Raw genomic sequence first — 27,700 nt, forward strand, 5'->3', positions numbered from 1 at the left:
ATTTTCTTTTCTCTAGCTTCCTTTTTTGTAAGAAGACAGTATATAATACAGATAACACACAAAATGTGTGTTATTACGCTATGGGTAAGGCTTCTGGTCAATAGTAGCCTGTTAGCAGTTAAGTTTTGGGGGGGTCAAAATTTACATGTGGATTTTCAACTGGTAGGCCCCCAACCCCTGAGTTGTGTACGTATATAAACAATCAACTGTGCATATATATAAATAAGCCAAAGAAATTTGAACAGAAAGCATTTAACACATTAAATAATTATTTAATGACAGAACATTTAAGGAATTCACCAGTGGGTGTACTTATTGGTGTGAAGTAGGTTCAGTCTCAACCCCCATCTCCCAGTCACACCTGTAGTAACATAGGAGCCCACCGTGAGCAGGTGCGTGCTAGACACCAGGCTACGGTGACTGCTGAACAAGGCAAGGCCCCGCTCTCAAGAACCTTACAATCTAGTCGGAGTGGACACCACCTAGTGCTAAAGACTAGGAAGAAAATAAAAGGACCACAACACTGGTTCTCAAACTGCAGGGAGCAACAGAATCACATGGAGGGCTGGTGAACAGATTGCTGGACCCCACCCCTAGACATTTGAATTCTGTAGGTGTAAGTAGTGCAAGCCCAATGTGCATTTCTAGCCAGCTCCCCGGTGCTACAACTCTGCTGTCCAGGGACCACACTGAGAACCACTGGGTTAGAGAGCAGCTGTCTAGCACAAGGGCCAGGCTACTTTCGGTAAGGTTGAAAGTGTCTCTCCCAACAGGGCTGTAAAAGAAGCTGTTAGTATTGATTAAATATTTAGGAGCTGCTGCTGCAGGCCCATGTGATTATGCCACTGAATGCAAGCCCTTAGGCAAGTCCTTGTTTCCCAGTTAACTGCCATTTGGTAAGCAAAGATCAAGGGCCAGTTGCCATGCTAGATGCTCTTTATATAGTAACTGGAGTCACTCCTCACAACACTGCTCTAAGGGAAATTTAATCTCTGCCTCCAACTGTAAGAGGAGGAAACTGCCCAGTAAGGAGGAAAACTCATTTATGCAACCAATTTATGTGGTAGGCAGAACAATGCCCCCGCCCTGAAAGATGTCCACATCCCACTTCCAGGAACCTGAGAATACAAGCAGCCTTACTGAGCCAGCGACCCTGCAGATGAAGATTAAGGTTATAGAGATTATTCTGCATTATCCAGAGGGTGCAATGTAATCACAGGGTCATTAGAACAGGAAGCCGAAGGCAGCAGAGTCTGTCTGAGAGATGTGACTACAGAAAAAGACTCAAGAGATTCGAAGAGTGAGGGGGACTCAACTCACAGTTGCTGACTTTGAAGACAGGAAGGGCTCCCTGACCCAAGGCACACAGGTGGCCTCTAGAAGCTAAGAACTGTTCCCCACTCAGTCCCCCAGTCACCAGAACTGTATTCTGCCAATAACCTGAATAGTCCCCCGGTCACCAGAACTGTATTCTGCCAATAACCTGAATAGTCCCCCGGTCACCAGAACTGTATTCTGCCAATAACCTGAATAAGCAAGGCAACAAATTCCCCTCTAAAGCCTCCAGAAACGAACACAGCCCTGCCACCTCGACCTTAGCCTGGCGAAACCCCTGTCAGACGTCTGGCATATGGAAAGGTAAGATTAACAAATCCGTGTTGTTTGAAGCGGCCCCATTCCTGGTGGTTTGTCCAGCAGCAGGAGAAAACTAATTCGGAAACCTCTGACCTGGAAAGTGGTGGAACAGCAGTTAAACCCGGGTTTGAGCTCAGAAGCGTCTTAAACTCTCTGGTGAGGAGACTTCTTGTGAATTCAGCTTCTGAAATATGTTAGTTAAGCTGACGTCACTGAAGAAGAGATTTGACACCTGCGCTGTTTCCAGGAGATTCGCAGATGCCCATGAGTAGAATTACTGCTCCCGGGATGCTGGGGCCTTAGAGGCTGAATCATTTTAAGCCTAGAAGTATCCTCAAAATAAAACCCAATGTCTTTCTTTTATAAGAAATTAGTAGAGGCCAAGGGGGAGGAAATTACCTGTCCCAAGACACTAGGTTGGTCACAAAGCCACACTGGATGGATGAATCTCTATTCATCAGGGGCTGGTGACTCACAAGACATCTGGTGTTGGCAGTGTTAGGGGCTTGGAGCGTTTGCTCTAGGTATATATGTCATCTTGGAGATATACACAGTGCCTGCTGTAGCCACTCATGCTGAGTTTCCCAGGCTAGGATCAGTGACTCCGTTAAAGGACTGATTACATAAGCAGGTAGAAACAAAGAGAAAACTGCCATCATAATGGAAGAGCCCCTCCCAGCCAAGCCCCTGGTGTAAGGACAGCCTTGCTGAAATAACAGGTAAGTGCCTGATCCCACAATTTCCCCAATAACAGTTAAGGGTCAATCCTATGAGTTCTCTCACCAACAGGTGCCCTGCAGGAGTTCTGTTTTGCACAACTTTTGAAGAGAGCTGAATGGACACAAAAGAGATGTAAATCTCCCTCATTCAAAATTGTTTCTGAGAATCTGCTTTTGCAGAGCTCCTAAGTAAACAGCAGGGAGAAGCTACAGCCTCAACCACATCTCAAGGACACAGTCACATCTCTGATAATCCCTTTCCCAAGGAAAGGCAGGAAACCGAGTCTTGGACTTCGACATCTTGCAGTTTTTGTTACCTACCTGCTGCCAATTTTATCAAATGACAGCCATCGCTATGTTTTCTGTGTCCCCCTAAAGTCAATGAGCCACTTGGCCTCACTGCTGGTTCTCCCTTCTCTTTCTCTGGGATGCCTCGCCATGTCCCTGCGCTCTTCCCCCCCCTTTCCGTTCTTTCTCTTTCTCCCTCTCTCTCTCACCCTCTCTTTCCTCTCTCTCTCTTTCTCCTCTAAGAAGGATAAAATAAACTTTTTTACTTTTATACCTTAATTCCTGTGTGAGAAATCTCTTCTCCACCCATGCTGTGGGCACCTACTAGGCTTTCCACCCTAACGCTAGTGCCAGGGACAACCACCCTTTACTCATTAAAGCACACAAATCTGCAGCTTCCGTTACAAGGGCCTTCTCTGCAATTTGGTCCAGAAGCCCACATCCCTAGGTTTCCAAAGAGAGCCTTTCGTCTTGGTACTCATGACCCTGCCCTTTGAGATTATACTATATGCATAGCCAAGCTTTTTTTGTTTCGTTTTTAAAAGACCAGGTCTCACTGTTGGGCAGGCTAGAAGGCTGGAGTGCAGTGGCCTGATCATAACCCCCTGTAACCTCAAAGTCCTGGGCTCAGGCAATCCTCCCACCTCAGCCTCCCAAGTAGCTAGGACCTGCAGCTAAATTATTTTAGTTTTTGTAGAGACAGGGGTCTGTGTTACCCAGGCTGGTCTCAAACTCCTAGCCTCAAGCAAACCTCCCACCTTGGCTTCTCAAAATGCTAGGATTACAACCGTGAGCCACTGTGCTGGCATAGCCAAGATTTAATGAAGATATTTCACAGAGATATGGGGCCTAGGTGAAAACATAGCTTTGTCTTTAGACAAGTTCAAGCACTCCTGGTCTTGGCTGTCTGTGGCAGTTAGGCTGAAGTTCTTAAAGGGATGGCCCAGAATTTTCAATGCAGTCCTCTTCAAGAGCTTATGCCTGCTGCTGCCAAAGGTGAATTCCATTAGAAACCTGTTAGGTTTGTTCCAGGTGGGAACCTGAGAAAAGTATGTATAGGAGAGAATGTGGTTAATGTAACACTTAGGCCTGTAAAGCAATAGCCACAGCAGTCTGGGGAGTCCTCAGACTTTGTAGATCTAACAGCAGCTGCAGCCTGAATTCCTCCCCCCTCCTTCCCTGATCAGATGAAGTTTCTCTCTCTAGTAGCTCTAACAACAGCTGCAGCCGGAATTCCACCCCCTCCCTCCTTGATAGAGAGGGAGGCTCTCTCTCCTGATAAGGGGACACCAGAGCAGAAGGATGGATGTCACTGGGACAAAGGTCCTACAGGTTGGTTATTTGAAGAAAAATCTATTACAAGCAGCTGTTCAGGCCCACTTACTTACTCCCCAGAAAAAACCCTCTATAAAACCCAAGGCTCTCCCCTTTTCTCTGGTGGAAGCTTGTTCACCTCCACCCATCTGCACTCAGATGCTCAAAATAAACAGCATTTTGCTACACATGAGGCTTCGTGTGTCTCTCTCTCAGCTCCAGACCTAACAATACAAATACCATTAGGTCTATTGAATCTTGAGAATTATTCACCAGCACCCACAGGGAAAAGAAAAAAACTTTGCCCTTGTGGAAGCGGTGTGTCATTTGTTAGGTGTATCTCTTTAGGAAACTAGTTTCCTAAAATGTTGAGCTTCAGAAAGCCTCAACATCTATGACTGTGCTAGGAGCCCTTACAAACAATTTTGTACAATCTGTGCTGAGTCAGCTGGGAGTCAATAGGCCGAATGAGGGCAGGTCAAGCCCCTCCCTGCAGACCTGTTGCTATTAAGGATGCCATTTGGAAGTCTCAAATTGCAACCCCAAAGGTTGTTCACATTGCACTCGTACTGTATATACACACACACACACACACACACACACACACACACACAGTCTTCCTACCAGTAACATTCAAGATAAGCACACTTAATATTGCCAGTCATATGTGGAAGAGCATGTTCATTTTTTAATTGTGTGTGCCAGAGCCAAGATACCCCACTGATCCAACAAAAAACAAAGCAAGGAATAGCTTTAACATACCATTAATTTATGCTATTAAATTTTTCCAGTGAAAGACAGCAAAGCCCATACAAAATTTAGGGACAAGAAAACTCAAATTTCAGCTACTGGTAGCTGTCTAACGATAGACTTTGCGTTTTCATGCCCTGCCCTCTAGGATGCTTCTGCCTTCCCTGCCAGATGTCTTCTAGCTCTGATCTTGTTGCTCCTGACAGCCCACATCTGGAACATCTGTTGTGCTGCCATAGTAACACAGGAGCCATAAAGCTGAAGAAAGGCTCCATGTGAGAGAGAACTGTTGAAAAGAATCCCCTGGCACCACCCCTCCCAAATGCGAATCATACTATTTAACACATCCAGGGAACCAGAGGGGAAACACCTGAGGGTCTTGGAGAACCTAACAAGCTGTCACTGCAAAGCTGGTCCTCCAGAGAGCAGAGGAAGAAAGCAGGTAACCTAGTGCAAGTCACACCTGCTTCACTCTTAAACTTCTCCCTCAAGTGGAGCTTCCCTGCAAACAGGACTGGTCTTCAAAGTCTCTGAGTCCCTCTCTCTCTGATCCAAGATGCTTGAGCTAATTTTATTCCTTCCCAACAGGATGGCATTGGAAAATATAAAGCCTTTGTTATGTATGCAGCAGCCAGGAAATGGGGAATAAGGGGGTGGTGGTGGAGGGGGTAGTTTACAATCCCTCCTGGGCTTGATTTAGACATAAAAGTTCCAGGCTCCTGCCAGAAAGGGGGTCACCAGCAGAAAAACTGTTTTCCCTGATAAGGTGGTCCCATGGTTTCGATCTTGCTCGTGGTTACACTTGTCCGTCTTGCAGCAGTAGTACTGTAGCTCAGCTTCCCCTAAGATTGCTGAGATGCGGTCAAACCTGCAATCCTCAAAGGTCCAACACCGGTGATATATACGTGGCCCTGTGGGGAGACACATACACAAAGGTAAGGAAGTAAGTGGGTACAGTTCTGTATCTGCCTTTGAACCCTAAATTCTATGTAGAATTTACTCTATGGAAGTAGAGACATCCAGGTAAAATGTTCTTCCCAGGTGGGTTGTGAAGGGGAACAATTAGAAAAGGATGAGATACCTCTAAATGGAACTTTTCTGTAAAACCCAGGTCTCACCAGAGCCAGGATAGTTGTGGGGGGGTGAGTGAGGAGGCAACAGGCATTTATTGTGTTAGAGGGAAATTTGGTCATATCTACCAAGATTTTAACACATTAACTGGCATGTGAGTTGTATTTAACTGATGCTAATTTTCAGCCCGTGGCCTTGTGAAGCAAAACCTGGGCAAAACCCTGCAGTTGGTTTGTGAAAATCTTACTTGTTGATGTTCTTACTGATTTAATTAATATAGACAAATTAATTCTAAAAACATGAATTAAATGAATAGAAATCAATAAATTTCGTTTTTCATGAAATTAGAAAGAATCGTTTTATTTTTGAAGTTTTTATTCTATTTTCGTAATAAAACACCATGGCCCCAAGGAAAACAAATTTTTTTCTGGTGTACAGTAGAATTCCATGCAGATAAGGAATGACACGGGCCTACAAGTGCTGACGTGGAAAGCTTGATGTGAAGAAAAAAAACAAAAGCAGGAAAAATGTGCAAATTGGACTTCATCAAAGTTAAAATGTTTGATCTTCAAAGAACATTATCAAAAATATAAAAAGAAAACCCACAGAATGGGAGAAAATGTTTGCAAATCATATGATAACAGTCCTGTATCCAGGATATATAAAACATTCTTGCTACTCCACAATAAAAAGCCAAATAACCCAATTTAAAAATGGGCAAAGGATTTGAATAGAGATTTCAACAAAGAAGGTAAACAAATGGCCAATAAGCACGTGAAAAGATGCTCAATATCATGTGTCATTAGGACAATGGAAATTAAAATCACAAGATCCCATTTCACACTCACTAGGATGGGTAAGATCCAGAAATGGTAAATGGCAAGTGTTGGCAGGAAGTGGGAAAACTGGAGAGCCAGCAGGGAAACCCAGGCTACGATAACTTTACACTGGAAGGAAACTGGAGCGATATGAGATATGTGAACAATGAAAGAATTGAGAAACAGTCAGGGTTGTTACACGCAGAGTGGCCACGGTCATTTTGTAGAATCCCTAAGGACAAAATTTATAACATACAATTCCCTCATTGCCATGATCACATGCCCGTCCTCTTCTGCACTTTCAAAGGGAAGTTTTCTTGTACGTAAATTATGTATCCATTGAAAACCCTAGATGCAGAACAGTACGTAGAATGTGATCCATTTGTATAAAAAAGCATATACACGTGGGAGACATGCATTATTTTTTCTCTGGAAGGATTCCCAAGTAATTTAACAGTATTACCTTCATGGAATAATATTCATCATTTATAATATGTTTCTGGATGGGTTGAGATTTGAGATTTTCTTTTTAAATTGTCATATGGATGACTTATTTTTAAAGTATTTGAAACTTCATTTAAAAATCATTAGATTATTCAATAATACAGGAAGTTTCCACATGAACATGGCATTTTGGTCCCATTGTTGGAAAAATGTCCTTGAGCACATATGAAAATAAAGGTCAGAAGTATATATTCCAAGTGTCTTGTAGTGGGTTTTTTAATATTTGGAAAAATCATGTTAAGTGGGAAAAAATGTATTAGCTGAGAGTTATTACGGTAGACTTTCCTCTCCAAAAATAATTGAGTGTCCATGAGGTAAATACTGGGGACATATGGGAATATACATAAGATCGGAGGTATGGTCCTTGCTCTGGAATCATTTTCTTATCTTGTGTGCTAGAAAGAAAAAAAATACAAATGCATACTTCCTTATTTAGGACTTGTAACTAATTAATCCAATTCCATTCATAGCTTGGAACACAACACCTCTAAGTTTATACCTGCAGGTATAAGTGTCCTGTCTTCCCGTCAGGGGGATTGGTACCTGCATTAAAATTTAATGAAGTTTGGTCGAGTGGTAGAGGCCAGATGGAGTGTTCCACAAAGGCACTACTTGCTTGACTCATAACTACGTAAGTGGATGTTGCTAACATTGTACTAGACGCTGCTGTTGAAAGTTACTGCTTTATGTGATAGTAATTAAGTACTGAAATTCGAAAAGCATTAAAGCTACCAGAATTTTAATTAGGGAAGCCTAACAGCTTGGGGATAAGAGATAGTAATTTATTAATAATTGTTACCAATTAATCACTTCCTGTGTGTCCTGCAGCAGGCCCAAGCACTTTACTCCAGTTATCATATTCAAGGAACAGCCTTATGATGGTGACCCCACCAAAGCATCAGAATCGCCCAAATAAAAGTGGAGCGTATCAGAGTCACTGGGGCATTCAGGTCCTCTCTGCTTGGCACAGCCTCCCTACTCTTTCTGAAGACTTGACTCAAGTCTACCTAAAGCAACAGTCTTCAGTTGTCCTGGCCCCCCCTGAGTGTGGCCCTTTTTGACAATGCCATTACAGCAGGGACCACTTGACACTGTCATCAGAAGCTCCTCCAAGACTCCAAGTACATTTAACGTGGTTTACGTTTCTGTGGTTTACGCTGCCAGGATGTCAGTCACTACTGGCTGAATTCGCAGCCAATATCTGTCTCTCTTCTAAACTGACTTTGCACAGCACTGCCATACCTGTCGTCACTGCGCAAATGTCACAGAGCGCGCTTGCAAACCTAGGTGGTATAGTCTGCTATGCGCCTGGGCTATGGAGTACCCTATTGTTCTAGGCTACAAATCTATACAGCATGTTATTATACTGAATGCAGTAGGTAACTGTAACACAAAGGAAAGTATTTGTGTGTCTAATCATATGTAAACCTAGAAAAAGTACAGATAAAATATGGTATAAAAGATTTAAAAAAACGTACACCTGTATAGGGCACTTACCATGAATGGAGCTTGCAGAACTGAAAGTTGCTCTGGGTGAGCGAGTGAGTGGTGAGTGAATGTGAAGGCCTAGGACGTTACTGTACACTTCTACAGACCATATAAATGCTGTATACTTAGACTACACTAAATGTATAAAAAATATTTTTCTGCCTTCAACAGTAAATTAACCTTAGCTTACTATAAGTTTTTCACTTTATAAACTTTTTAACTGTTAAGTTTACTTTATATAAACTTTTTAATTCTTCCATAATAACACTTAACTTAAAACATAGAGACGTTATATAGCTGTACAAAAATGTTTTCTTTCTTTATATCCTTATCCTACCAGCTTTTTTCTAGCTTTAAAATTTTTAATTTCTTTTTACTTTGTAAACTTTTTGTTTTTCACAAAGTAAAAGTTTGTTTACTTTTTAAGCCTTTTGTTAAAAATTAAGACACAGGCCATGCATGGTGGCCTACTCCCGTAATCCTAGCACTTTGGGAGGCCGAGGTGAGAGGACCGCTTAAGGCCAGGACTTTGAAACCAGCCTGGGCAACACACTGAGAACTCCAGCTCCACAAAAAATTTTTAAAAATTAGCTGGGTGTGGTGACACACGCCTATAGTCCCAGCCACTCAGGAGGCTAAGGCAGGAGGATCCCTCAAGTACAGGAGTTCAAGGCTGCAGTGAGCTAGGATCATGCTACTGTACTCCATCCTAAGTGACACAGCAAGACCCTGTCTTCAAAAAAAAAACCAAAAAAACCAAAAAACAGTAAGACACAAACACACTCATTAATGTAGGCCTACAAAGGGTCAGGATCATCAACATCACTGTCTCTTCTACCTTCACATCTTGTCCCACTGGAAGGTCTTCAGGGACAATAACATGCATGGAGCTGTCATCTCCTATGATAACAGTGCCTTCTTCTGGAATACCTCCTGAAGAACCTGCCTGAAGCTGTTTTACAGTTAACTTTTTTTTATAAGGAGAAAGAGTACTCTCTAAAATAACAATTAAAAGTACAATATAGTTTGATAAGGAGATGTAAATTCTGGTCTCTCCAGTTAGGCGGAAGGCCAGAGTCTACTCCAGATGCAAAGAAAAGAAAGAATGTCTCGTGATTATTAACTGTGTTGATGATTATCTGCTAACATAGTACCATGGGTGAATAATCAAAGTGACCGAAGGCAGGTCCTAGGTCCAAGGGAAGGCGGAGTCGATTTAACAATACTGCCCAGCTACATAAAGTTAAATTTTACAATGCTTATTTAGATTGTAGGAAATTGTACTTTATTCTAACTGATGCTATCTGCTTCTGTGAACCTGCTTGCCTTTTACTCGACTGTTTAAAATAGTTAATCAGATAGGACCGGAGGGTCTTTAGATGATCTCATGACCTTAAAACTGAAAATTGTTGCCTAAGATGCCCGAAGGTGTATATATGTTTAACCTTCCATATGGTGCAATGGTGAAGGGCATATAAGTTGTCACAAAACCTACACTCAGGGCCGGACTCTGAGCTTAGTGGGATTCCCTGCCAGAGAGCATGCCACTGGACAGCTAATAAAGACTCACTAAATTTCAATCAGTCTTTTGTGGTTGACTTTCTCGCTCTGCTCCGTAACATTAGTAAACCAGTAACATAGTCATTTAATATCAAGTATTATATACTGTACATAATTGTACATTATACATTTATATGACTGGCAACACAGGTTTGTTTACACCAGCATCACCACGAACATGTGAGCAATGCAGCTACAACATGACTAGGCCATGGGAACTTTTCAGCTCGATTATAATCCTATGGGACCACCATGGTCTGTTGATCAAAATGTCATGCGCCACATGACCATTATCTGGATTTAAGTTTCCTCCATGTCTTTTCATGGCTTGATTTCTTTTTCGCACTGAATAAAATTCCATTGTCTCAATATACCACCATTTATCCATTCACCTACTGAAAGACATGTTGGTTGCTTCTAAGTTTTGGCAACTATTAATAAAGCTGCTATAAATATCTGTGTGCAGGTTTTTGTGTGGACTTAAGTTTTCAACTCACTTGAGTAAGTATCAAGGAAAGTGATTGCTGAATCGTATGGTATGAGTATATTTAGTTTGGTAAGAGACTGCCAAACTGTCATCCAAAGTGGCTGCACCATTTTGCATTTCCCATCAGCAATGAATGAAAGTTCCTGTTGCTTCACATCCTTGCCAGCTTCTGGTGTTGTCACTGTTTTAGCTATTCCAGTAAGTGTCTCAATGTTGTTTGCATTAACCATTTTTAAGCTTCACAATTCAGATAAGAAACTATGGGATCTGAAGGCTGCAAAAAAGACCGGGGCTCTGGCCCACCTGCCTCTTCTCCCTATCTCTGCTACCCAGCATGCGCATTTCATAAATAACAAACAAAGGCTGAGAGAACTGGCTGGGGGCAGGACAGAAGTCAGAGCTCCCAACTGCTGCTCTAACTCTCATTCAACACATCATAATTATCCTCTCATTTGGAAATTTTACTTTCTGTAGTGAGGGGTCCAAGAGACACCGAGGACCACAGTAAAGAACCAGGTCTGTGCTCACACATAACTGGTGCTCACATACTGGTGCAGTGAATGACCAAGTTCTCCCTGGGGCCTTACTGCGCTTTCTACATTAGCAGTGAGCCAACATGGTCCCCTGCTGGAGGCAGAGGGACCCTCTTACAGAACCAAGGGCCTTGCATGGAGGGCTTGGGATTTTAGCTGCATTCCAGGAATTTATATCAGAACTATCAGATACTCCTGTTTTTTTGACAGGGTGACTCTAATTTGTTTTGTGGTGCTTTATTTTTGAGAACGGATCTTGCTTGTTGCCCAGGCTAGAGTGTAGTGGTGCAATCACAGCTCACTGCAACCTCAAACCCCTGGGCACAAGCGATCCTCCTGCCTCAGCCTCCCGAGTAGCTGGAAATTTGTTTTTATTTATTGAAGGATTTCTCCTCTCTGGGGAAATGAATTTTCTTTCTCTCAGGTTTTTCTCCCAAGCCTTTTCTGAGTTTACCTGACATTGTTCATTATTCCTCGATGTTGACACTGGGAAGAGTTTGTGGTAGAGGATATAAGAGTGAAAATAATCTTGAAGAGTGTTTTTGTTTTCTCCTCGTGGAAATGTAGGTCTAGGAGTTTCACCTTGTACACCAAGCACAGTTGGAAACTGCCATTCCTCACCAGCATCACTGCACATCTCCATGCAACCCAGAACTACCCCAGCAAGACGGAGGGCATGTCTTTGGTGGTTTCTTTCCTCTGTCTACCATTTCCTATGTTCTATTTTAAGAGGATTTCTGCAGGTGGATATTCCATAGCATAAGCAATTTGGAAAATGCAGTTTTGGCAGACTTGTGCGTGTTCACACTCTCCACCCCCACACTCATGAGCACCTTGCTCTGAGGCCACGGAAACTTGGTACCTGCTGGTGCCTCTCCCAGGAACACCGTTCCCTTCTCAGCCCTCTGACCTTCTACTTGTCCTTTGAGCTCAGCCTGCTCAGGGCTCTGCATGTCCCAGATACCCCATGGAATGAGAAAGAGCTGTACATAAAGCCATTTGGGACAGCCCAACAGGCCTTTGTCAGGATTTAAACTCTATGCGTCCTTTCTTCATCTTTGCCTTGCTGTCCCCCAGCTCAGACTCTGGCACACGGTAGGCCCTCAGAGGCTTGGGAGACAGCATGGTGCTGCTTTAAAGAGCACAAGCTTTGGAATCAGATGGATTTCCGTGCTTAAACCCTGAGCTGGTTACTTGACCATAGCCAGTTGCTTAATCTGAGCCTCGGTTTCCTCATCTATCAAATGGGAATAAAAGATCACCCTGAGAGGTAAGTGAGATACATTAATTAAAAAGAGTATGGGCCTGGCACGGTGGTTCACACCTGTAATCTCAGCACTTTGGGAGGCCGAGGTAGGAGGATCATTTCCATCCTGGGCAAGATAGTGAGAACCCCCTCTCTACAAAGAATTTAAGAATTAGCGAGGCTGCTTGTAATCCCAGTACTTGGGAGGCTGAAGCAGGAGGATGGCTTGAGCCCAGGAGTTCGAGGCTGCGGTGAGCTACAATTGCACCACTGTACTCCAACCTGGGTGACGCAGCGAGACCCTATGTCTTAAAAAACAAAAAAAAAAATGTTTATGAAGGGTGCTTAGTCCCCAGTACACAACTGGTGCTAATAAATGGTAGCTATTACTTGTTGAATACAGGAGTAATGAGAATTAGAGTGATACAAATTTTTTCCCAGGCTCTAATCACCCCATTACATTTATGAGACAGGGAAAGGGGAGGCTCTTACCAGCTATTGTATGGAGACACGCATCAAAATTAGGTGTACAGTTGGTGACTGTAGCACATTCAGGCACTGGGTTAATACAGCTGTAGCACTGCAGGCTATAACCTGGAATCAGGAAGAAAGCACGTCAGGACCTCTTAAACCAGCACTGACTTGCCCCTGGCAGCCCATAGTCTCCATTGATAGGGGGCAGAGGTCAGCAAGGCAGGGCATGCTGCCACAACCACACAAATTTACAGCGGTTATATCTTTCCAAGCTCAAACTACAGTTCCAGCAACATTTTCTGGACCTTGATGCAAGCATAAAAGAAATAACCACATCTGCCATCTTACTGTACAATTGAGAAGCTTCCTCCTAACCTTCTACTGGGAAGAGATTAACCTGCAATGTAATGATATAGGACAAGGAAAATATCAAGAGAATAAGCCCAAAGAATTCTTTAAGTGCCTTTGAAGCAACAAATATACTCAATTAAATCACATTCTCATGGATTGATCAGTATTTGGCAAAAGTTGGAATCAAATCGTCCTGATTTATGTGGATACACACTTTTCTATTATCAGAGATAACCACCTTCCTGTCACACGGCTTCTGCCATGGTCAGTACCTGGTGGAATCGACCAGTGTGAAAGACATTTTCCAAGATGAAACATGTAAAATCTCATAGAAGAATGTCACGTTTAAACCAAGGGTGGGTTTTGAGCCCAAGAGCTGACTTGTAGTTCTAAGGCACAAGCCCAGATTTAGCACCATGGAAAGAGGGGACTTCCCAGAAGTCCAGGGGAAAGAGGGTCCTCACTTCCTGAGCACAGACAGGAGCCAAGCTCTCTATAGCATCTTCAGTGGCCAAGCCTGCCTTCATACGTGTAAAATCCCACTCACCAGGGGACCCTTTGTTTTGTGAAGCTTCCAGATTAACGCCTCAGTCAAAAAACTCCTCCCACCCCACTATGTTTGCAGATGACAAGACGAATGCCTGCAGAGGTGAAGTGACTCACCCGAGGACACCCAGCTACAAAGCCAGTGTGCAGGGCTCCGTCAGACCCGCTGTCTGCGTGTGTCATGCCTGCGTGACAGGGGAGCCACGATGACATGGCACAAAGAGGCAATTTTCCTATGGCCCCTTCCTGTGTGTACACATGGATGTGTGTTCCCATGGACGAGAGGAAAAGAGTCTAAGCAGCAGGGCGCTGTTCTAGCCTGGCTGTGGTTCTGGGCCATTTGATTTATTCTTCTTTCTTTCTTGTTTTTTTAGGCTGGTCAGGTGAAGCAGTGGGAGTGGAGAAGGAACAGAGGAATCTGTAACTGGTTGTGATAATTTAGTTGTAAACACCACTGCACTCGGACCAACCCCTGGGCCATTTTAGGTTACCCATAGAAGTGAATTTCCTACCGGCTAGAACCAGAGCTCATTTGGCTTCTTAACAAGCCTTTAGAAGGAAAGATCAAAGCTCATGTTTGGAACGTCTGTGGGGCAGAAATATTCACAGCTAATATGTTCATACAGGGTTCAAATATCTGTGCACCTATGTGCTAAGCCCTTCACAGAATTTGGATAACACGTAGGCTCAATTCTCTCCATCCCCATTTTGCAAAAGAAACAAGGACTAAGATATTAAGTAAATTGTCCACAGTCACTAAATGACAGAGCTGAGACTCAAACCCAAGCTTGGTTTAACCAAGATTTTCTTCTAATTGACCTGAGAGGGGAAGAGAAGGAAACAGTACAGACAGTGGGTGAAACCAAGGCCAAAGACGAGCAACAAGACAGTGGACGACTGAGTGTTTGACATTCTAGCCCAGGGGTAGGGAACGTGTGGCCTTCAGGCCACATGTGGCCTTCGAGGTCCTTAAGTGCAGCCTTTTGATTGAATCCAAATTTTACAGAACAAATCCTCTTATTAAAGGGGTACAGCAGAGAAAGATGAAGCTTTTCTTGTCACCTTTGGTGCTTAAAAAAAAGAACAATGTTAAAATGAGAAGGCTGCGGGTCTAGCCACTAAGCCAGGGGAGAGGAGATTTGACCCTGGGCTTCAAGAAGTAGAATGTAAAGGACGGTTCCCCTGCAGTTTCTCAGAGTCTTTGGGCAGCCGCAAGGGAAGCTCTCGTGTGTGTATGTGTGCGTGCGCCTCACCCCCAATTCTGAGGAAGGGCTTCAATGCACCCGAGACCTGCCATGCAGCAGGTGATGCCCCCATAACCAAGCTTGTTCCACGAACAAATGCAGAATCCTGGAAGTCGGACGCGACTGGGCTATCATAATTACAGAAGATACACTGGGTAGAAGAACCCAGAAGACAATGTGGGTTGTGACACAGGCGAACCCAATCACAACCACCCTGGCTGAACTGGTGGAGGTGAGGAAGGAGGGGAGTCATGACCTCTTTTTGCTCAGAAACAGAGGGTATTCAAGTGTGTCCTTTGGTAAGTGAGGGTTTTGCCTCAGTGTTCTGGACTGTAAAATGGGCATAACAGCACTGCCAGCTCCCGGGATGGGGACTGTGCTGAGACAGACTTTGGCACAGTCCCAAGTACAAAATAAGCAGTTAAGATACAGTAGCTGCTAATATTATAAGACATGCCCGAACACTGCAGAATTTTTTTTTATTTTTCATTATGTTGCTACTTCTGTTTCTGCTCCTCACCACCCGCCACAAGAAACACCAAAGAACCACAAAAAAACAGAAGTGGCCAGGATACTATACCAATATGACACAGGCAGAAAAGGACATTAGATCCTCATGATGGAATAAAGCAAGTAGCATGGGTGTTCCTACTGCTATAGAGATCAAGACTCAGAAGCACACAACTTCCTCCAGGAGGAAGGGTGGTCCAGATAGGGGTGGTCCGGGAAGGGGAGGTCCAGGAAGGGGTGGTCCAGGAAGGGGTGGCCCAGGAAGGGGTGGTCCAGGGGAAAGGGTGGCCCAGGGGAAAGGGTGGCCCAGGGGGAAGAGTGCCTCAGAGGGGAGGGGTGGCCTGGCACAGCGGGAAGAACATGGACTGCGGTGCCAAAGTGTGTCTGGTCACATCCTGGCGTACCGTACCACTTCTGTGTGTTATTCAACAAGTTAATTAATCTTTGGGGGCCGCAATCTCATCGTGTGTAAAACAGGGATAAAAGTACTACCTACGCCATCAGGTTGGCACCAGGATCAAACAAGCAAATACATGTCAAGTGCTCAGAATAGTGATTGGCACACAGACGCTATGAGCCTGGGCTGCTTCTGTCAGCACTGTGCCCATGGCCGTGGCTATAACATAGGAGAAGCCCCAGGGCAGGACTAAGCTCCCTCACGTGGCTCTGGGCACAGGGGACCCCAGAGGGGCTTGCACAGCACCCTAAGCACAGTATCCATGGGAGCTGCAAGTAGCCTCTGGTTAGAGGGCTGAAACCTAAGCCGCTGAGTGTTGCCCCCACCCCTGCCAAAAGCAGCCCTGTTGGGCAGGATGACCTGTAACTCTGGAAGGGGCCCCACTGCGGATGAGGCCCCATGGAGGAAGGAGCTGTCACATAACCCTGGACCTGTAACACTGGAAGGCAAAAGAAGCAAAGCCAGGCCTGCAAGAGGAACTGGCACTGAAACTGAGCCCAGCGATACCGGCTCAGTTCTCCTGAGCCTAAGAAAAAGGAAGCTCAAGGCCAAGGCAGCCTAGATCCGTGTCACAGGACATGGGGGACTCACCTGAATGGCAGAGGATGGCCAGCACGAGCAGGAGCCCCAACAAGACGAACCCCCCTTGGCTTCTCATCGCGCCTGTCCACAGAATCTGGAAGGAAGGGATAAGACAGGTTGTCACGAATAACAAAATACTGCTGGTTATTCCAGAGACCACGAGCTGGAAGACTGAGCCGGCTCCAGGGAACACAGGGGGGGAGCTGACAGACTGGAATAACCAGGAAACATATCTGGTTGGGCGCCAGGGACTGGGAATGCTCTCAGGAGGGCTCACTTGACCCTTCCCCTCCTGCCCCACAACCTTAGCCTAATGAAGGAATGTGGTGGGTCTCGGTGACAGGGTGGCTACAGGGTGTCAGCACACACCGGGTGGTGCCCAGCCCTAATCCACAGCAGCCGCGCACACTCAGTATACTCAGTCCTTATCGCTGCCATGCAGTGGGTACGACACCGGCTTCCCCATGACAGTGGCTTGGTCAGATGAGGGAAAGTAGAAAACTGACCAATCAGCAACTACAGTTCCCATTCTACTGGCCCCACCTCCAGCTGCTGACTAAGCTGGAAGGCCACTTCTCTTCCAGGTCACACTGCTAAGTGAAGCAGACCAAAGGGTGGCTCTGGAGGGCTGCAGCCTGCATTCAGCAGAAGAACAGGGGACAAAAGTCTAGCTAGCATGCATGGAAGCTCTGGCTCCCCACTGAGACAAGTACAATGGGGACACCTCATTGTTCATTTTGGGAACATAAAGAGAGGTATCAGGCAACTTCGATGACTAGTCCCCAGTGCATTAGTGGCTAGATGTGCAGCAGTAAGCATAGGGCGAGAAGGGGAGGCTAAAACGCCTTTAACCCTTTTTCCCAGTAGGGAAGCCAAGGCACAGGGAGGTTTTGAACTTGCCCAAGTACAAAGCATCAGTTGCAGATCTAAGAAGTCCCCAACCCCACCCCTACATCCCTGGACCCATCCTCAAATGAGGAGGTGACAGCTCCTATACACCGGGGTGTTCCACATTCTATTCTCCTGAGCCCCACAGGACTCATGCCTGGCAGACAGATGGGGCTCTTGGGGAGACAAGCCACCTCCCCTCCTCGAGGTTATCAGTGCAGAGTTCCTTGATGCCACCAGTCAGGGGAGGACCGGGAAGCAGAAAGGACAGGGTCTGGCAGAGTCTGGCATTGTTCAAAGAAGAAAATGTTGAGAGAGTTAAGCCTGGCATGGGGAAGAGGTGGCTTTCTCATATGTGGGGAACCAGAAAGAAAAACAAACAAGGACTGGCCTTTCCTTACAAGGAGAGTACCTGCCACTTCCCTCTGGCCTCCTTAAAACCTACAACCTGCTCCTGGTCACCAGCCCCCGTGTGGGACCATCCCAGGGATAGGGGCCCCCACACTGACAGCCACCTGCTTGGCTCCCCATGCTCAGGGATTTCTGGGTAGAAAGGATGATAAACAGGGTCGACTTGGACAGGGCTCAGGACCACGAGGGACTGCTGCAAGTGGGTAAGGAGAGGAAGGCATTGATCTGAGGTTCCCAAACAGGGATGCAGAGAGCTTCAGACACTCCCTAAAAGTTAGGAATAGCTGTGGTGTCAGCATCCCCACTGGAGGAGGTGGGAGGGAACATACTGACTCAAGTCAGGCACCGGAAAGGTATCAGGCTGGCAGGAGCTGTAGCTCCAGGAACGGTCTTCCTTCCCTTGACATAACTAACAGCGTCTCAACACACAGGGTCCCTGACAGAGAAGGGTTCTTTGATGAGGCGCATTAGAAAGAACCGGCCTGCTAAGAAAGGAAGAGCACAATGAACTGGTTAAGGGCACAGTCGTTCCAGTCCACTCTGAAGGACTCTGAACAAGGCCTTGAATAGTTCTGGCTCTGTCACTTATTTGCTGTGTGTGAACCTCTGATCTCCACCCTTCATCTTGTAAACACGGGGACAGTCACGTGTACTGCTCAGTACAATGCCCGGCCAAAGACAGCATTTAAGAAAAAAAGCCACTGTCAGTATTACTGAGCAGTCATGAGATTACTGGGGGAAGAAATTAGGTGTGGAAGGAGAAACTCTGTATTGGATGAGTAGGGGGGATCTTGGGCCCCAAACCTAAGGCAGCCCTCAGCGTTGTGGGTTGGGCAGAAGTGTCAGGTCTCAGCCTCAATTCTATATGACTGGCTGATCGTCACTGCAGCTGCCTCCGTGACATGGCTGCAGAGGGGCGAAGATGGCACAGGACGGAAGCGGCCAGTGTGCAGATGCCAAGGTTGGGCCGTTCAAATAAAAATAAGAGCAGGTCTTTGCTAACCACAACTGAAATACGAATTTCCAAGAGCAAAATGTTCATAGGGAGTGTGTGTGAGCATGTGTGTATGTATATGGGGAGCAGGGGAGGAGGGAGGCAGAAGAAGAAATAGCTCACTGTTTTAAAGCTATTTTATAAGTGCCCTAAAATGTGGACTGTAATTAATGTTAAGCAGGATTATTTATGACTTTTTATTTTTTCCCGATCTTTTACTTATTGCCATCTTTTCCCCAAATAGTTTATAATGAACCGAGTACTACTTTTAAATAACAAGTATCAGGAGGCCACGCTCGGTGGCTCAGGCGTGTAATCCTAGCACTCTGGGAGACTGACGTGGGTGGAACGTTTGAGCTCAGGAGTTCGAGACCAGCCTGAGCAAGAGCGAGACCCCATCTCTACTAAAAATAGAAAGAAATGAGCCAAACAACTAAAAATATATACACACAAAAAAATTAGCCGGGCATGGTGGTGCATGCCTGTAGTCTCATATACTCGGGAGGAGAGGCAGGAGGATCACTAGAGCCCAGGAGTTTGAGGTTGCTGTGAGTTAGGCTGACGCCACAGCACTCTAGCTTGGGCAAGAGAGTGAGACTCTGTCTCAAAAAAAAAAAAAAAAAAAAAAAGAAAGAAAGAAAAAAAAGAAGTATCAGGAAAATCCACCGATTACAAATGTTCCTTTTTTAGTTGTCACATATCACCTATCTTTTGGTAAATCTATCTCAGAATTAAAAAAAATAAAAAGCTCAACCTCATAGTTTGAAACTCTTCCCTAGTCTAAAACACCCTCCATTTTAAGTAAAAAAAGAAAGAAAAAAGATTTTCATAAGGTAAGTGTGCAGATAAGATGGTGGATGAACCAAAAGTGCCACCATTCCACAAAAACCAAGCACTTATACACAAGACACACTCAGAGAGCATCAATAACTCTTAAATGTTATCTAAACATCTCAGGACTCATTAATAACCATGGGTTTGTCCCTATGGACTGTTTTCTGGGTTTTTTTTTTTGAGACAGAGTTTCACTTTGTTGCCCAGGCTAGAGTGCTGTGGCATCAGACTAGCTCACAGCAACCTCGAACTCCTGGGCTCTAGTGATCCTCATGCCTCAGCCTCCCGAGTAGCTGGGACTACAGGTGCAGGCCACAACATCTGGCTACGTTTTTCTATTTTTCGTAGAGACGGGGTCTTGCTCTTGCTCAGGCTGGTCTTGAACTCCTGAGCTCAAGCAATCCTCCCACCTCAGCCTCCAAGAGTGCTAGGATTACAGGCATCAGCCACCACACACGGCCTATGGACTGTTTTAGTAATACTGCTATTGTTCTAAATTATTTTTAATTCTTCTAAAGAATGTGCTACTGCAATCACCAAAGAAGACAGGTAGTGACAAGTCTTCCTTCTTCAAGGGTGGATTTAGCTACCGGAAATAACCCAAAGTCATTCTGAATAAGGTCCACAAAACAAGATGGGTGAGCCTCCTGGAAAACTCCATTTTGGGCTTGGAAAACACACTTTCAGCCAGCCTTTATTAGGACAGATTTTTCTGGGTGGCTTAAAATTGACTCTACATTCCTTAAGGAGAGCTCCAAATAGGGTGTTCATCACAGGAATAAGTAAACAGTCAAGTTTACAGAAACACCGTTTAAAACAGCAAAAATTGAGCAACATACATACCCAGCAATAAGAAGATGGGCAAATTATGGTGCAAGTCCACGGTGGGGAACTACTCAGCCTTGAAGAGTAACGGCCAAGAGAGGCTATACTCACAACCTGTTAGGAAAAAAGCTGCTTGAAAAACCGCTGTAATTTTATTATGTTTTCTTTAAAAAATAGATAGATACATACACACACATGCCTAAAAAGTGTTAGGAATACCACATCAACTTATCTGAATGTTTTGGATCACGTGGTTAACAGAGTAGTAAAATTATGAGCATTTATTTATGCTTAAGTGTATTTTTTCTTAACAATGAACATTTTTATAGAAAAATCTCTTAATAGAATATTTTCATGTGCTTATGTATTATTTCATTTGCAATTTCTTTTTATTTTTGTAATACACAACCTGATTAGGTATAAAAAAATATATACTGCTTCTCAAAATTGGCTACTTTGAGGTAAAAAATGTTCATGTATATATATTCTTCTGTCTGTCGGAAAAAAGTTATTTTAGTTATGGTGTATATTTGTAAAAAATGAGTCCTGGGCCGGGTGTGGTGGCTCACGCCTATAATCCTAACACTCTGGGAGGCCAAGGCGGGCAGATTGTTTGAGCTCAGGCGTTCGAGACCAGCTTGAGCAAGAGTGAGACCCCATCTCTACTAAAAATAGGAAGAAATGACCTGGACAGCTAAAAATATATATAGAAAAAAATTAGCCAGGCATGGTGGCACATGCCTGTAGTCCCAGCTACTTGGGAGGCTGAGGCAGTAGGATCACATGAGCCCAGGAGTTTGAGGTTGATGTGAGCTAGGCTGACGCCACAGTACTCTAGCCTGGGCAACAGAATGAGACTGTTTGAAAAAAAAAAACAAACAAACAAAAAAAGAAAACTGGCAGACAAACTGTGTAGCCTATAAATATGGAAAAAATTAATAAAAAGTTAGGTATGTCATGAATGTATAAAATATATGTAGATACTAGTCTATTTTATCATTTACTACCACGAAATATGTGCAAATCTATTATAGAAAGGTAAAATTCATCAAAACTTATGTACATAAACATAGGCCATACATGGCGCCATTTAGGCTAGAAATGTAAACAAATGCAAAGATGCACTATTAAATCATAAATGCATAAAAATAACTGCAGGACATATTGTACCACCATAATAATTTCGTAGCCACCTGCTGTTGTCATTGCAGTGAGCTCAGGCCTTGCCAGTAGCTGCTCAAAATGCCGTGGGAGGCTAAGCATCTCTGCATGAGCAGTTCTACTCTCCAGTAAATAGCACATCACAGTACAAAGTCATCTCTCTCCATTTTGTGTACTTTTAAGGGTGTTAGTGCAATACTAAGCCTGGAATCAAACACCACAGGACCCATACGAAGTGTCACTAGTGATGCTGGAAGTGTTCCCAAGAAGCAAAGTCACTTCAACAAAAAGTTGAATTGCTTCATATGCACCGTAGATCCAGGCTGCCCGCCATTGCAGATGCACGTTTCATCTTGCAAACATCACGTAAATTTACAGTATCAGTAAATACAGCAGAGTAGTATAAATGCATTTTCTCTTCCTTATTATTTTAAATACATTTTCTTTTCTCTAGCTTCCTTTTTTGTAAGAAGACAGTATATAATACAGATAACACACAAAATGTGTGTTGTGATGTTATGGGTAAGGCTTCTTCGGGTCAATAGTAGGCTGTTAGCAGTTAAGTTTTGGGGGATCAAAATTTACATGTGGATTTTCAACTGGTAGGCCCCTAACCCCTGAGTTGTGTAGGTATATAAACAATCAACTCTGTATATATATAAATAATCCAAAAAAATTTGAACACAAAGCATTTAACACATTAAATATTTAATGACAGAATATTTAAGGAATTCACCAGTGGGTGTATTTATTAGTGTGAAGTAGGTTCAGTCTCCACCCCCATCTCCCAGTCACACCTGTAGTAACATAGGAGCCCACCGTGAGCAGGTGCGTGCTAGACACCAGGCTACGGTGACTGCTGAACAAGGCAAGGCCCCGCTCTCAAGAACCTTACAATCTAGTCGGAGTGGACACCACCTAGTGCTAAAGACTAGGAAGAAAATAAAAGGACCACAACACTGGATCTCAAACTGTAGGGAGCAACAGAATCACCAGGAGCGCTGGTGAACAGATTGCTGGACCCCACCCCTAGACATTTGAATTCTGTAGGTGTAAGTAGTGCAAGCCCAATGTGCATTTCTAGCCAGCTCCCCGGTGCTACAACTCTGCTGTCCAGGGACCACACTGAGAACCACTGGGTTAGAGAGCAGCTGTCTAGCACAAGGGCCAGGCTACTTTCGGTAAGGTTGAAAGTGTCTCTCCCAACAGGGCTGTAAAAGAAGCTGTTAGTATTGATTAAATATTTAGGAGCTGCTGCTGCAGGCCCATGTGATTATGCCACTGAATGCAAGCCCTTAGGCAAGTCCTTGTTTCCCAGTTAACTGCCATTTGGTAAGCAAAGATCAAGGGCCAGTTGCCATGCTAGATGCTCTTTACATAGTAACTGGAGTCACTCCTCACAACACTGCTCTAAGGGAAATTTAATCTCTGCCTCCAACTGTAAGAGGAGGAAACTGCCCAGTAAGGAGGAAAACTCATTTATGCAACCAATTTATGTGGTAGGCAGAACAATGCCCCCGCCCTCAAAGATGTCCACATCCCACTTCCAGGAACCTGAGAATACAAGCAGCCTTACTGAGCCAGCGACCCTGCAGATGAAGATTAAGGTTATAGAGATTATTCTGCATTATCCAGTGGGTGCAATGTAATCACAGTGTTGTTAGAAGAGGAAGAGGAAGGCAGCAGAGTCTGTCTGAGAGATGTGACTACAGAAAAAGACTCAAGAGATTCGAAGAGTGAGGGGGACTCAACTCACGGTTGCTGACTTTGAAGACAGGAAGGGCTCCCTGAGCCAAGGCACACAGGTGGCCTCTAGAAGCTAAGAATGGTTCCCCACTCAGACCTCAGTCACCAGAACTGTATTCTGCCAATAACCTGAATAAGCAAGGCAACAAATTCCCCTCTAAAGCATCTAGAAAGGAACACAGCCCTGCCACCTCTACCTTAGCCTGGCGAAACCCCTGTCAGACGTCTGGCATATGGAAAGGTAAGATTAACAAATCCGTGTTGTTTGAAGCGGCCCCATTCCTGGTGGTTTGTCCAGCAGCAGGAGAAAACTAATTCGGAAAGCTCCGACCTGGAAAGTGGTGGAACAGCAGTTAAACCCGGGTTTGAGCTCAGAAGCGTCTTAAACTCTCTGGTGAGGAGACTTCTTGTGAATTCAGCTTCTGAAATATGTTAGTTAAGCTGACGTCACTGAAGAAGAGATTTGACACCTGCGCTGTTTCCAGGAGATTCGCAGATGCCCATGAGTAGAATTACTGCTCCCGGGATGCTGGGGCCTTAGAGGCTGAATCATTTTAAGCCTAGAAGTATCCTCAAAATAAAACCCAATGTCTTTATTTTATAAGAAATTAGTAGAGGCCAAGGGGGAGGAAATTACCTGTCCCAAGACACTAGGTTGGTCACAAAGCCACACTGGATGGATGAATCTCTATTCATCAGGGGCTGGTGACTCACAAGACACCTGGTGTTGGCAGTGTTAGGGGCTTAGAGCGTTTGCTCTAGGTATATATGTCATCTTGGAGATATACACAGTGCCTGCTGTAGCCACTCATGCTGAGTTTCCCAGGCTAGGATCAGTGACTCCGTTAAAGGACTGATTACATTAAGCAGGTAGAGACAAAGAGAAAACTGCCATCATAATGGAAGAGCCCCTCCCAGGCGAGCCCCTGGTGTAAGGACAGCCTTGCTGAAATAACAGGTAAGTGCCTGATCCCACAATTTCCCCAGTAACAGTTAAGGGTCAATCCTATGAGTTCTCTCACCAACAGGTGCCCTGCAGGAGTTCTGTTTTGCACAACTTTTGAAGAGAGCTGAATGGACACAAAAGAGATGTAAATCTCCCTCATTCAAAATTGTTTCTGAGAATCTGCTTTTGCAGAGCTCCTAAGTAAACAGCAGGGAGAAGCTACAGCCTCAACCACATCTCAAGGACACAGTCACATCTCTGATAATCCCTTTCCCAAGGAAAGGCAGGAAACCAAGTCTTGGACTTCGACATCTTGCAGTTTTTGTTACCTACCTACTGCCAATTTTATCAAATGACAGCCATCACTATTTTTTATTTTTGTTCCCCTTAAAATCAGTGAGCCACTTGGCCTCACTGCTGGTTCTCCCTTCTCTTTCTCTGGGATGCCTCGCCATGTCCCTGCGCTCTTCCCCCCCTTTCCCTTCTTTCTCTTTCTCCCTCTCTCTCTCTCACCCTCTCTTTCCTCTCTCTCTCTTTCTCCTCTAAGAAGGATAAAATAAACTTTTTTACTTTTATACCTTAATTCCTGTGTGAGAAATCTCTTCTCCACCCATGCTTTGGGCACCTACTAGGCTTTCCACCCTAACTCTAGTGCCAGGGACAACCACCCTTTACTCATTAAAGCACACAAATCTGCAGCTTCCGCTACAAGGGCCTTCTCTGCAATTTGGTCCAGAAGCCCACATCCCTAGGTTTCCAAAGACAGCCTCTCGTCTTGGTACTCATGACCCTGCCCTTTGAGATTATACTATATGCATAGCCAAGTTTTTTTTGTTTCGTTTTTAAAAGACCAGGTCTCACTGTTGGCCAGGCTAGAAGGCTGGAGTGCAGTGGCCTGATCATAACCCCCTGTAACCTCAGAGTCCTGGGCTCACGCAATCCTCCCACCTCAGCCTCCCAAGTAGCTAGGACAAGAGGCATGCACCACCACCTGCAGCTAAATTATTTTAGTTTTTGTAGAGACAGGGGTCTGTGTTACCCAGGCTGGTCTCAAACTCCCAGCCTCAAGCAAACCTCCCACCTTGGCTTCTCAAAATGCTAGGATTACAACCGTGAGCCACTGTGCTGGCATAGCCAAGATTTAATGAAGATATTTCACAGAGATATGGGGCCTAGGTGAAAACATAGCTTTGTCTTTAGACAAGTTCAAGCACTCCTGGTCTTGGCTGTCTGGCAGTTAGGCTGAAGTTCTTAAAGGGATGGCCCAGAATTTTCAATGCAGTCCTCTTCAAGAGCTTATGCCTGCTGCTGCCAAAGGTGATTCCATTAGAAACCTGTTAGGTTTGTTCCAGGTGGGAACCTGAGAAAAGTATGTATAGGAGAGAATGTGGTCAATGTAACACTTAGGCCTGTAAAGCAATAGCCACAGCAGTCTGGGGAGTCCTCAGACTTTGTAGATCTAACAGCAGCTGCAGCCTGAATTCCTCCCCCCTCCCTCCCTGACAGAGACAAAGTTTCTCTCTCTAGTAGATCTAACAGCAGCTGCAGCCCGAATTCCTCCCCCCTCCCTCCCTGATAGAGATGAAGGCTATCTCTCCCTAGGTCTTCTGATAAGGATGATGCCAGAGCAGAAGGATGGATGTGACTGGGGCAAAGGGGTTATGGGAGTCGGCTGTTTGAAGAGGAATTTACTACAAACAGCTGTTCTGCCCACTGTCCTCTGCCATAAGCGAACTGCAAGTCACAGGAAGCAATTCTTCACCTGCCAGTTTGGCATAGCAACAAAGAACTGAGCAGGGCAGGTGGGAGGGGGTCGGCTTTCCCAGTTTATAAAAACCCTCACTATACCCCCTTCTGTGCTCTCTTTTCAGACTCAGCCCACTAGCACCCGGGGTTAATAAACCAGCCATGTTGCTCCGGCATAGCCTGTGTGTGAAATCTGTCCTTTGGGTCATTCACCCTTTCAAAACCCACTCTCCCCACCCTAAGAGATGTTTTCCTTAAAGCAAGGTTTAGCAAACAGTTTCCAGTTTCTACCCTGAAAACACAAAAGCCGTAAGTTTCAGGAATGTTTGGCTTGAAGTGAGGCAACTCCGTCTTTGCCTCCCCTTTATACATTGGCCACCCACTGTAAATAGCCACAGATTCTAGAAGGCTGGGGCCCAAGCCAAAACATAAACATCATGTAAAAAGAAAATCAAAGTCTCAGGGCTACCCCCCACCCCCAACTCCTTAGGCAAAAGAGAAGGTAAAAGCTTCAGGCACCAGGGAAGAGCTGGCCCCACAGATCACTCATTAAGGAAGTTTCTTGTGCACCTCCCATAAGCAAAGACATGCGAACTGTACCTATGTCTAGCACCTAAAACTAAAGCCAATGCAATTCCACACTAAAAATGAATTATAAGTTTATCTTAGGGGTAACAGAACTGGAGACAAGACAGAACCGGGCATCCTTCCACCTACCCAGGCACATCTACATAATTGATGCTTCACTCCCCTGGCCCTCCTCGCATCACCCTTATGTTATGTGCCTGTGGCTTCCCTGGGCCTCGCAGAATGTAACCCCACTTGGCCTAGCAGCCGCTCCCTCTCCCCTTCCCCCTCTCTCTTTATGCCTTCAAAGGCAGAAGCTTCCAAGTTCCCCTTCGGCAGAAAACAGCGCCGGCTCGTCTGCCCTGGGCGTTCTTCCTGGGTTCGCCCTCCACATGCTGATTTAATAAACCTGCACTGCCGGAGGTTTCTGCCTCAGTCATTAACCCGGGTGGACAGTCACGTGGTGTTTATAACGTTTGTTTCAGCCCTGACGTCTGCTTTTTAAAATTCCAAATGGAGGACCCTAAAGAAGAGAAGAATGGCCGTGACCGTGTAGGGCCGCCCTTCTCTTCTGGCGCGATTCCTGCTCGCTAAGAGCCGGCGGTCAGCCGAGGAAGACGCCTCCGAGGGAACGGAGGGCAGGGCCCGCGGAGGGGTGTGGGGGGCGAGGGCCGCTCCCCGCTTCTCCTCCGCGGTAGCCAAGGGGGCCGGCGCCTCCGGCCCGGCTCTGCCCGCGGGGTCGCCGCGCGTTAGGGCGGCGGCTCCGGGGTCGCGTGGGAGGCTGGGTCCCCCTCAGGCGGCGCCGCCAGCCGGGCGCGAGCGCGCGGAGACCCCGCGGACCCCGCCGGGCCCGGCCCTCCCGACTCGGCTGCACCCCCGGCCCTCGGCCTTACCTGCCAGCGCCCGGCCGCGCTCCCAGCCTCGCACCGCCCGGCCCCCGCGGCTCCCAGCCGCTGTCCGGGCGGCTCCGCCTCTTCCCGCCCCCTGCGCTCAGCCGACTCCAGG

At 45.5% G+C, this 27,700-nt stretch overlaps 2 protein-coding genes across 4 annotated transcripts in view; both read right to left on the bottom strand.

The window, feature by feature from the left end:
• Positions 1-27,700, bottom strand: part of CD59 (CD59 molecule (CD59 blood group)) — a 47,540-nt gene that overhangs the window by 19,315 nt on the left and 525 nt on the right. The gene's annotated exons all lie outside the window — the stretch shown is intronic.
• LOC123642571 (CD59 glycoprotein-like) lies at positions 4,623-27,693 on the bottom strand. Of its 3 annotated transcripts, XM_045557767.1 has the most exons (5): positions 27,589-27,656; positions 20,548-20,643; positions 16,587-16,671; positions 12,906-13,007; positions 4,623-5,617 (listed from the first exon to the last, which is right to left on the bottom strand). In XM_045557767.1, the coding sequence occupies exons 3-5, from the start codon at positions 16,651-16,653 to the stop codon at positions 5,403-5,405; spliced, it is 384 nt and encodes a 127-aa protein (XP_045413723.1). In that variant the 5' UTR covers positions 16,654-16,671; positions 20,548-20,643; positions 27,589-27,656; the 3' UTR covers positions 4,623-5,402. The 3 variants fall into 3 exon arrangements, with proteins under 3 accessions (XP_045413723.1, XP_045413721.1, XP_045413722.1); XM_045557765.1 differs by lacking the exon at positions 20,548-20,643 and having other exon boundaries at positions 27,589-27,693; XM_045557766.1 differs by lacking the exons at positions 20,548-20,643; positions 27,589-27,656 and adding an exon at positions 16,811-17,064.

Source organism: Lemur catta, chromosome 7 (assembly GCF_020740605.2).
Source record: "Lemur catta isolate mLemCat1 chromosome 7, mLemCat1.pri, whole genome shotgun sequence".
Classification (NCBI taxonomy): Eukaryota; Metazoa; Chordata; class Mammalia; order Primates; family Lemuridae; genus Lemur; species Lemur catta.

Excerpts from the sequence above, each read along its gene's own strand:
- LOC123642571 (XM_045557765.1), bottom strand. The coding sequence starts at position 16,653 with ATGAGAAGCCAAGGGGGGTTCGTCTTGTTGGGGCTCCTGCTCGTGCTG. Across the intron at positions 13,008-16,586 it reads GGCCATCCTCTGCCATTCAG|GTTATAGCCTGCAGTGCTAC; the intron begins GTGAGTCCCCCA and ends TCCTGATTCCAG. Across the intron at positions 5,618-12,905 it reads GTGTCTCCATACAATAGCTG|GGCCACGTATATATCACCGG; the intron begins GTAAGAGCCTCC and ends GTCTCCCCACAG.